Raw genomic sequence first — 11453 nt, forward strand, 5'->3', positions numbered from 1 at the left:
TCAGGTGGGACACGTGTATCAAGAAATAGATTATTAGAAAAATGACATCAACGATCATGTTCAACATGCATGTGTGATGAAAGTCTCGGATGCCACAGGCATCTGCAATGATTGCACATCTGGCACAGGAGTTTGACACTTGAAGATGGGCTTTCTTGAATCAGCATTCCTGTGTTCGATAATTCTGTAAACATGTTTCTATGGATCTTGGTTTCTTGAATTAGGACATGTCATTGGCATCTTCTAAGAGCCTGTTTGGTAGACACCTAAAAATGAGTTTTTCTCATTTTAGATAACTGTAATTATGTATTAGAGATCATGATTGTTGGTTGTCAAATAAAATCTGATTCCTAATGCATAATCACAGTTAACTAAAATGAGATGAACCAATCTTTAGGTGTCTGCCAAACAGGCCATAATTCTTTTTTAGGTCTTCAGTTGGTGATTCTGTTGACATCAAGTAATGTCCTTTATATTTCAGCTTTGATGTTTAGGAATATATATTTCCAGGCTCCTGTTCTGCATCATTGAAGTGTGGCATGTACCAAATGACAACATCTCTTGCAGTGATACTTGGAGGCGCTGCAGGAGCTGTTGGATTGGTGGCACTACTTGTATTCCTATGGTTCTGCCTACTACATAAGAGGAGTGTTTCAAGAACTTCTGAGACAGGTTCTTCAGATCCATCTCTTCAAGGTACATAGCCTTACTTTTGGGATGTGTTTGGGTGCACTACTGAATTCGATTGGGATAGCAGTTCAATTAACTGGAAATGGCCAAATTTCATTTACCTTCCATAGTATTCATTTTGCAGTTAAATCCCTTCCAATTCCAACTTGAAAGTAACTTTTGCAATTTGAATACTATTACTACAAAAGTACTTATAATTTGGTAATTTCCACTAGATTGAACTAATTATTGCAATTCAATTACTTAATGTATCCAAACGCCAACTTAAGAGTATGTGAGAGTCATGTGGATTTCAGTCTGAAGAAAGTAATCATGTGGTTTTCTTGATAATTTGCAGCAGGACAAGCCATTGATTGTCTCTTTTGAGAGGTGGCCCTCACCCATCCGACTTGCGAGAGGCAAGGCGTTTTATGTTGGATGAGTTAAACCTGGCTACAAAGAATTTCAGCGATATCAATCTGATCAGGCAAGGAAAATTTGGAGAAGTGTACAAGGGTTTGCTTAATGATGGGATGATTGTGGCCATCAAAAAGCGGCCTGGTGCACCTAATCAGGAACTTATCGAAGAGGTAGTTGCATCTTTATCCACATGAGATTATGAAATAGAGCCCGTGTTACTTAGTTATGGATGCACTGAATTGAGTCGGTAGAGCCTGTGTTTTAACACCCAGATCAGACCAGTTTGGACTGGAACCAACCACCCAAATGGGCCAGGTCAGTCAAAACATAGCTTACTAGGTGCGTAACTGTTTTCTTAATATAAAAAATACCGATCAAGGGCCGAACTCATAACCTCCACCAAAAAAAAAGCTTTCAATATGTATAACCAAGGAAATAAAAGACAAGCAAATTTAAATGCTCAAAATAACAAAAAATAAAACAATTTTATATACTTCTAAAAGAGTTATTGTAAGAGGCCAAGTTCCCTATTTGTTTCGACCAGGGAAATTCCCTATTTGCAATAAGTTTGTACATATGGAGCCCATGGTTGGTTTATCCAAGCCATTGACCTGATGGCCCATCATGGATAGACCATACCCGAAAAATCCCCTCAACTGGTCAACTCTAACCTTCCCACTGTTGGCATGCAAATATGTGGTTAAAAGGAATGCAGAAATAAGCCACATTCAGTGTAGGAAAGACCAAAGATTCGATGGCTAGGATCTTCCAATTTGGGATATTAGGGGAAATGGTCCATCCATATGGGGCCATCAGATCAGTTGCTTGGATCGACCAACATGGACCCCACATCTACAAACTAGATGCACAACAGAGAAGTTTTGAACAGGGAGCTCAGGCTCTTATTGTAGATCTAGTTCTGTAATTTCAAAGTAAAACATATAATATAGACCGTGTTATAGCATACGAGTCTATGCATAACATATTTTGGACTGATTACGCAGTCTGTTTTATAGAAATCTCTGTTTTACAAGATAGCATACAACCATATGCACATGTGTAATGATATGCATCAATATCTGCATTTTCTGGTTTTTCTTATCATTTAAACGTCACATAATGAAGTTTTAATTTTCTATTAGGTCCGCTACTTGTCATCCATCAGGCATCGAAATATTGTGATTCTTTTGGGATATTGCCAGGAAAACAACCAGCAAATGCTTGTTTATGAGTACATAGCTAATGGCAGTGTTTCCAGTCACTTATATGGTAATTGTGTTGTTACTTCCAATATGAACTTATAGGCAAGTTGGTCACATAGATCTATGGGTTTTTTTTTCATCTAGGTGCAGCTCAGATCTCCAATGAACTGCTAGAATTCAAGAATAGGCTTTCAGTAGCTCTGGGAGCAGCTAAAGGTGATCATTTGCAAAATCAGGGAGCATTGGTGGCTCTCCTGGTATTGGATTTCTCTTGGTAAAATAAAATACATGATGGTCTAGAGCTCTCTTAAGCCCATATATACCTCTCCACATGCACTTCTAAATGTGGATATCCAATGCATGCATTAGGTGGTATACCGTGTATAGGACCTAGCCCAAATATCAGACAATCAACTCATCAGGTGGGCCACACATGTATGAAACAATGGAAGGTTGTAAATAGAACTGCCAACTGCCCTCATTCAGCATACATGTTGTGGCCCACTCGATGCATAATTCAGATGTCCACCAAATTTTGGCACATGTGGCCACACATAGGTCACAATTCTAAAGCTCAGTGATTTGCTTCAGAACCAGGCTGAGTCAACTCAACTCGACGAGCTTTCAAGTCAATTCACTAAGAACTAGCTGGTGAATGTGGCTTGGTCCTGAATCAACCCATTGGGTCTGATTGTGGACTCAGTTGACTCGACATGACTCATGGTGACTTAAGCTGAGTCACAAGCTTGGTCAACGGTCATTTTTTCTTGTACGGTTGGAAATTTCTCCAGATAGACAATTTCCAACTGTACGACCCATTTTTGGCCCATTTACCTTTTTAAGCCCATTTCTTTTTACATACCCAGAATACTCCCCAGCCGTACGGACGTCTTGCCAAAGGTTGAAAATGCTCCTGCATTTTTTGCAAGTACGGTCGAAGCAGTTGAGGACGATAATACACCTGCTCTTTAAAGTAGACCTATGGCTACGGATTATAACCGTAGCCATAGATAACATAATCAGTAGCCCTAACCCAAAAAACCCGTATCAGGGCGGGCTTACCGAACTGGTGATCCCCCGCCAGTTGCTGGCCTATCCGGCGGGGTCACGCCTATCCGGCTGCCCTCTATATCTACGGATTATAACCGTAGTATAAGTACCATAGGCTGGTGTGGCAGCCTCCCCCCCCTCCTTTTTTATATTTTTTTCTCTCTCTCTTTTTTTTTTTTCACACACACTCGTCTATTTATTTTGATGGCTCATTTTAAGGCATGCTTCAAAAAATGAAGTAGATCCAAACCTTAGGTGGACCACACCACAGGAAACGGTTGTGATTGAATACCCACAATTAAAAACATCTTATGCGTCACTGGAATTTTTATTTGCAATTCATCCTGTCGATAAAGTCAGAAAGAATTTGAGCGGGGCAAACATGAAATTCAGCCAACCAAACATGAAATTGAGACGGCCAAACTAGAAATTGAACGGGGCAAACATGAAATACCCCTGCTCTTCAAAACACATGCCTTTCTCACCCCATTTCAAAGAAAAACATTCGTAAGCACATTTTTCTTCCTATTTTCCTAGCTAAAATCTTCGTTTATCATCTACATATTATCATTCTACATTTGCCATTTTGCATATTGGCTAGGGTTACATGAAATCCTCCAAACTGGTTGCAGCTGCAATCTTTGATGCTAGGATCCCTCTATTTAATGTTTGCACAGCTGAATTTCATGCTAGGCTCGCTCTATTTAATGTTTGCCCAACCCAATTTCATGTTAGGCTTGCTATATTTTCAGTTTGCCCTGCTGAATTTCATGTTTGCCCCGCTCAATTTTCAGTTTGTCTCGCTCAATTTCATGTTTGCCCCGCTGAATTTCATGTTTGCTCTGCTCAATTTTCAGTTTGCCCCGCTCAATTTCATGTTTGCCTTGCTTAATTTCTAGTTTGCCCTGCTCAATTTCATGTTTGCCTTGCTTAATTTCTAATTTGCCTTGCTCAATTTCATGTTTGCCCCGCTGAATTTCTAGTTTGCCCCACTTAATTTCACGTTTGCCCCGCCCAATTTCTAGTTTGCCCCGCTGAAATTCAAGTTTGCCCCACCGAATTTCATGTTGGCCCCGCTGAATTTCATGTTTGCCTCGCTCAATTTCTAGTTTGCCCCGCTCAATTTCATGCTTGAAATAATGAAGTGTTTGGTGAAAACATTAAATGCAGCATACAAAGGGTTTTTATAATATCGAGAGATCGTTCGATATTATCGATCATTGCTCGATATATCGAGATTTGAACGTCGATATTATTGGGACATGCTCGATATATCGAGAAATTATTGAAATTTCAATGTTGGCTGCTGGACATTTCAAAGGCAAAGTCGATATTATTGAGCAACACTCGATATATCGAAGATTGAATCTCGATATTATCGAGACACTCTCGATATATGTCGATACGAGTTTTTCCATCTACATCAATGGACATAAATTATTAGTTATCGATACTATCGATTCAGTCTCGATATTATCGATGACTGACTGGTGAATATGTGGAGAACTTGGCACGATTGTGAGATACCCAGGCCATAAAATATGTGGGCCCTTCCTTTATAAAATCCATATGCAAAGGTTAAACGGATCGTCTAACAATGTACCTCATAATCTTATGCTAAATCTATGTGTTGAGTGCATCATTTTACTCGCAAGAAGGAATTAAATTATTTATGATCCGATGAATGAACCGGATCGCTAAAAACTATCATATCCATCCGATATATGGCAAGGCCTTTCCACAACTCACTTGCACGAGGCTCATTAAGATTTCTGGTCTTCTCTACTCCCGTGGGCCATAAATGGGTCGTACAGTAGGAAATTTCTCGTGGAGATTCTCTATGGGAGTAGAGAAGGTGGGCCATAAATGGGTCGTATAGTAGGAAATTTCTCGTGGAGATTCTCTACGGGAGTAGAGAAGACCAGAAATCAGCAGGGCAAACAGAAAATTCAGCGGGGCAAACATGAAATTGAATAAGGGAAACTGGAAATTAAGTGGGGCAAACATGAAATTCATTGGGGGAAACTAGAAATTGAGCGAGATAAACACGAAATTGAGTGGGCAAACAGGAAATTGAGCAGGGCAAACTAGAAATTAAGCGGGGCAAGTTGAAAATTGAGCGAGGCAAACATGAAATTGAGCGGGGCAAATATGAAATTGAATGGGGCAAACATGAAATTCAACGGGGTAAACATGAAATTCAACAAGGCAAACTGAAAATTAAGGGGGGCAAACATGAAATTCAGCGAGGCAAACATGAAATTCAGCGGGGGAAACTGGAAACTGAGCGGGGCAAACATAAAATTCAGCGGGAGAAACTGGAACTTGAGCGGGGCAAACACGAAATTCAGCGGGGCAAACATGAAATTGAGCAGGGCAAACTGGAAATTGAGCTGGGCAAATATGAAATTCAACGGGGCAAACACGAAATTCAATAAGGCAAACATGAAATTGAGTGGGGCAAACTCGAAATTGATCATCACAAACTGAAAATTGAGCGGGGCAAACATGAAATATCAGCAGGGCAAGCTGAAAATTAAGCAGGGCAAACTCGAAATTGATCATCACAAACTGAAAATTGAGCGGGGCAAACATGAAATATCAGCAGGGCAAACTGAAAATTAAGCAGGGCAAACTCGAAATCTTCCACATACCTTTCTCTTCATCTTCCAAACACCCCACTCTTCATCTTCTAAATATCTTTCTCTTCATCTTTACACCACCGTCTTTTCATCTTTCAAACATCTCTCCCTTGTATCACCAATGTATTAATATCGCTAATTGCATCACTAATATCTTCAACTATGTAAATTCTAGGTGTTGCTTGTATTGCCCGCATTTCCGGTTATCAACGATATTATCGACGATATCGATATTGTTTTCGTATCCTTTGCCAGCGAAACTTGTAGCGATATCGATACTTTGAACACTGGTCCCAGGATTTTCTTTAACTGGAAAGCATTACCCAAATAGTTGATGGATTTTTATAGTTGAATGTGGACTATATGCAACTCCGGCAAATTCCAAGATCATTCCCTTCATTCCCACGAGTGTGTGGGGGTGAGTGTGTATGAAAAAAAGAAAAAGATATATAAAAAGGAGTGGGGGGAGGCTGACACACCGACCTACAATACTTATGGCTACGGATTATTTTATCTATGGCTACGGTTATAATCCGTAGCCATAGTTTTACTCTAAAGACCAGGGGTATTTTCGTCCTCATCTGCTCCGACCATACTTGCAAAAAATGCAGAGGCATTTTTGACCTTTGGCAAGATGTCCGTACGGCTAGGGAGTACTTCGGAGAGGTAAAAAGAAGTGGGCTTAAAAAGGTTAATGGGCCGAGTAGGGCAATTAGAAATTTCTCCTCAACGCTTCGCTTCCAAGCAGTGAACCGTGGATGCGTAAACATTTTTTCCACAAGTGTTTTTCGTGTGGTAATTAGAAAAATATATACAAGATCCAAACCATTATAAAGGTGGACCCCACATTATAGAATCTCTTTCTAGAAATTTTAGTAGATTTGATCATGATATGGCCAATCAGATACAAAATGATGAATGGATAAAAGAAATCAAGTCAAAGGCCGTATTTACTTAATCTAATGATAAGATCAGCCTAATTATCAAAATAGGTTTCTACTGGATATAATCCGCCTGATAAGTCGTTTGGATCAATCACACGTGGCACGTGTGGCAGGCTTTTACCAGAACTGCTTCCTCGTAGCAGGTACAACGTGTTCAAGTTCAATTACATTAGGCACGTGTCCCACACTGCGAATAGAGAAATTTCCTACTGTACCACCCGTATATGGCCCACCAGCCTTTTTAGGCCCACTTGCTTTTTAGCTTCCAAAAATAAGCCCCAGCTGTACGGCCCCATTTCTCAGGCCGAAAATGCCCTTACTTTTTTAGCTTTTTGATTTCTGAAAGCTGCGTTCCCTACGGCTACCTATTATAACCGTAGCTATAACCATAGTACCGTGCCAATCTATGCACCTTTTTTTTTTTTTTTTTATGGAAAACTTTTTCCCCCTACATTTTTCTCTAATACATATTTATATAAATATGAATATATAATCATATAAAAAAAATATTCTCTCTTTTTATTCATTTATTTCTTTATTCATTTAACAAGAATATCTTCTAAACCAAAATTAGTTACTTGATGCACTAAGTATGATTTTGGGGTAGGAGAAGCTACTTTAGCCAACGAACCTGGTTATTTTCTAAGATTCCATCAGGTCAATGGCTGAAAATCTATTTCGTTCACTTCGCGGTCAATTTCATTCACTTTACAGTGAATTTCATTAACTTCGCGATCAATTTCATTCACTTTGCAGTCAATTTCAATCAATCTACGGTCAATTCCTTTCATTTCACGGTCAATTCTGGTGATTCCCCTTCATTTCACGGTTAATTCAATTCATGTCATGGTTAATTTCCTTCATTTCACAGTCAACTCAATTCATTTCACAGTCAATTTCCTTCACTTCATGGTCAATTCCATGTATTTCACGGTCAATTCTGGCGATTCCCCTTTACTTCATAGTCAATTCAATTCATTTCACGGTCAATTCCATGCATTTCACGGTCAATTCTAGCAATTCCCCTTTACTTCACGGTCAATTCAATTCATTTCACGGTCAATTCCCTTCACTTCATGGTCAATTCAATTCATTTCACGGTTAATTCCCTTCATTTCACGGTCATTTCTATGCATTTTACGGTCAATTCAATTCATTTCACAGTCAATTCCCTTCACTTCACAGTCAATTCAATTCATTTCACGGTTAATTCCCCTCATTTCACAGTCAATTCCATGCATTTAGCGGTCAATTCTGGCAATTCCCCTTCACTTTACGGTCAATTCAATTCATTTCACGATCAATTCCCTTCACTTCACGGTCAATTCCATGCATTTCACGGTCAATTTCGGCAATTCCCCTTCACTTCACGGCCAACTCAATTCATTTCACGGTCAATTCCCTTCACTTCACGGTAGATTCCATGCATTTTGCGATCAATTCCCTTCACTTCACGGTCAATTCCACACATTTCACGGTCAATTTCGGCGATTCCCCTTCACTTCACGATCAATTCAATTCATTTCACAGTCAATTCCCTTCACTTCATGGTTAATTCATTTCACAGTCAATTCCATGCATTTCACGGTCAATTCCGGCGATTCCCCTTCACTTCATAGTCAATTCCATGTATTTCACGGTCAATTCTCGTGATTCCCCTTCACTTCATGGTCAATTCAATTCATTTCACGGTCAATTCCCTTCACTTCACGGTCAATTCAATTCATTTCATGGTTAATTCCCTTCATTTCACGGTCAATTCCATGCATTTCATGGTCAATTCTGGCAATTCCCCTTCACTTCACGGTCAATTCAATTCATTTCACAGTCAATTCCCTTCACTTCACAGTTAATTCCATGCATTTCATGGTCAATTCCGGCAATTCCCCTTCACTTCACAGTCAACTCAATTCATTTCACGGTCAATTCCCTTCACTTCACGGTAACGTCCATGCATTTCGCGGTCAATTGCCTTCACTTCACGGTCAATTCCATACATGTCACGGTTAATTCCGGTGATTCCCGTTCACTTCACGGTCAATTCAATTCATTTCACGGTCAATTCCCTTCACTTCACGGTCAATTCAATTCATTTCACGTTTAATTCCCTTCATTTCACGGTCAATTCCATGCATTTCATGGTCAATTCCGGCGATTCCCCTTCACTTCACAGTTAATTCAAATCATTTCACGATCAATTCAATTCATTTCACGGTTAATTCCCTTCATTTCACAGTCAATTCCATGCATTGCATGTTCAATTTCGGCAATTCCCCTTCACTTCACAGTCAATTCAATTCATTTCACGGACAATTCCCTTCACCTCACAGTCAATTCCATGCATTTCACGGTCAATTCCGGCAATTCCCCTACACTTCACGGTCAACTCAATTCCCTTCACTTCACGGTAAATTCCATGCATTTCGTGGTCAATTCCCTTCACTTTACGATCAATTTCATGCATTTCATGGTCAATTCCGGCAATTCCCCTTCACTTCATGGTCTATTCAATTCATTTTACGATCAATTCCCTTCACTTCTTGGTCAACTCAATTCATTTCACAGTCAATTCCCTTCACTTCATGGTCAATTTCATGCATTTCATGGTCAATTCTGGCTATTCCCCTTCACTTCACGGTCAATTCAATTCATTTCACGGTCAATTCCCTTCACTTCACGGTCAATTCAATTCATTTCACGGTCAATTCCCTTCACTTCACGGTAAATTCAATTCATTTCACGGTTAATTTCCTTCATTTCATGGTCAATTCTATGCATTTCATGATCAATTCTGGTGATTCCCCTTCACTTTCCGGTCAATTCATGGTCAATTCAATTCATTTCACGGTGAATTCCCTTCATTTCATGGTCAATTCCATGCATTTCACAGTTAATTCTAGCAATTCCCCTTCACTTCACGGTCAATTCAATTCATTTCACAGTCAATTCCCTTCACTTCACGGTCATTTTCGTGCATTTCACGGTCAATTCCCTTCACTTCACCGTCAATTCCATTCATTTCACGGTCAATTCCCTTCACTTCACAGTCAATTCCGTGAAATTGCATTTCACGGTCAATTCCCTTCACTTTACGATCATTTTCATTCATTTCACGGTCAATTCCGGTGAATCTCCTTCACTTTACGATCAATTCCATGCATTTCACAGTCAATTCCCTTCACTTCACGGTCATTTCCATTCATTTCATGGTCAATTTCGGCGATTCCCCTTCACTTCACAGTCATTTTCATTCATTTCACGGTCAATTCTGGCGATTCCCCTTCACTTCACGATCAATTTCATGCATTTCACGGTCAATTCCCTTCACTTCACGGTCAATTCCTGTAATGTCTCGGAAAAATCCGTACAAAGACCCGAGTTTCACCTCTGGCAGAAATCGCTCAGGACCAAATCCTTTAGAAATTAGACGAAAATTAATCAAGCGCTAAACTAAATTATCTATGAAATTAGCTTGAACCACTTTAAATACGAACTGCAGACCCAAAACGTGTAGAATCGTTGACGCTACATTACCCTGAAACTTAAAATCAATCTCAAAACTCGGTTGCTCTTGGGAGCACACCGAAACTCCGTATCGGACCTGTACCGCACGTCGAAAGTCCGATTACCGCGAGACTATACGAATATGACCGCCTTACTGGGCTTGACGACCATCTCGGAAATCAAGTCCAGATAGTATCCAGAAACGCACAACTTTAGCTCGGAGCGAAGTGTGTGAGAAACGCGAATATCTTTAGAAAATGTACTCAGATTTAAGTAAAGTGGGCCGTTTGCTTGCGGGTCAATTCTAAGGTTTCAGACCATCAGAATTTGACCCCAAATACACCCTCGGATCAGGAAAAATTTCATACGCAGGTCAGTGTACTTGTGGCCCTGATTTTGTGGCGATGACCGTTGAACTGAAACTGGTCCTCTGCGGTCGTTCCGTAAATCCGATCGGACCAAAAACTTAACCTGACCTAGATCCAATGTCAGGAAACTTTTTCTAGATCGTATGCAGAAAAGGGGCCTCCAGATGTGCTCCATTGGACCGAAACAGCCACTCTTTGGCTATAACCTAAGTATACCATGGCCCTGGGGCCATTCCCTTCAGTTTTGGGCCTATATAAGGGCCTTTACCCACCCCTCTCTCATTCCATACGAATTCTAAAGCCTAAGAGAGAAAAGAGAGGAAAAGAGAGAGAAAGTGAAGGCGAAAGTAGAGAAGTGAGAGAGCGAGTGTGAGATAGTTCCTGGGATTCGATCCCACTACTCCACGTACGTAACTACCACTTCCATGTCACTATACCGGAGATTCTGATCCCGTTCTTGGGTAAGAAACCCTAACCCTAACCTATTTTAGGAATCTAAATTCGTAGATCGGTGAAATAGTTAACTCGTTTTATTGATTAGGTATTCAAAGTCTAGTTTACAAGGCGAGAGTGTTCAAACTGAATCTGTTACGAGTTTACCAACGAAAGGTGCGTACTATAAACGTTTAGGTTATGGTTTTCAAGACTGTCAAT

The 11453-nt window shown here is 40.1% G+C and overlaps 1 protein-coding gene across 1 annotated transcript; it reads left to right on the top strand.

Annotated features, from left to right (window-relative positions):
- The first annotated feature begins 1059 nt into the window (after positions 1–1059).
- On the top strand, positions 1060–3241 carry LOC131239732 (probable serine/threonine-protein kinase PBL21). Its single transcript, XM_058237581.1, has 3 exons — positions 1060–1259; positions 2292–2358; positions 2436–3241. Exons 1-3 carry the CDS (start codon positions 1101–1103, stop codon positions 2567–2569), a joined length of 360 nt encoding a protein of 119 aa, XP_058093564.1. The 5' UTR covers positions 1060–1100; the 3' UTR covers positions 2570–3241.
- Positions 3242–11453: the final 8212 nt, after the last annotated feature.

The sequence above is a fragment of the Magnolia sinica genome, chromosome 1 (assembly GCF_029962835.1).
Source record: "Magnolia sinica isolate HGM2019 chromosome 1, MsV1, whole genome shotgun sequence".
Classification (NCBI taxonomy): Eukaryota; Viridiplantae; Streptophyta; class Magnoliopsida; order Magnoliales; family Magnoliaceae; genus Magnolia; species Magnolia sinica.

Excerpts from the sequence above, each read along its gene's own strand:
- LOC131239732 (XM_058237581.1), top strand. The coding sequence starts at position 1,101 with ATGTTGGATGAGTTAAACCTGGCTACAAAGAATTTCAGCGATATCAAT. Across the intron at positions 1,260-2,291 it reads ATCAGGAACTTATCGAAGAG|GAAAACAACCAGCAAATGCT; the intron begins GTAGTTGCATCT and ends GGATATTGCCAG. Across the intron at positions 2,359-2,435 it reads TGTTTCCAGTCACTTATATG|GTGCAGCTCAGATCTCCAAT; the intron begins GTAATTGTGTTG and ends TTTTTCATCTAG.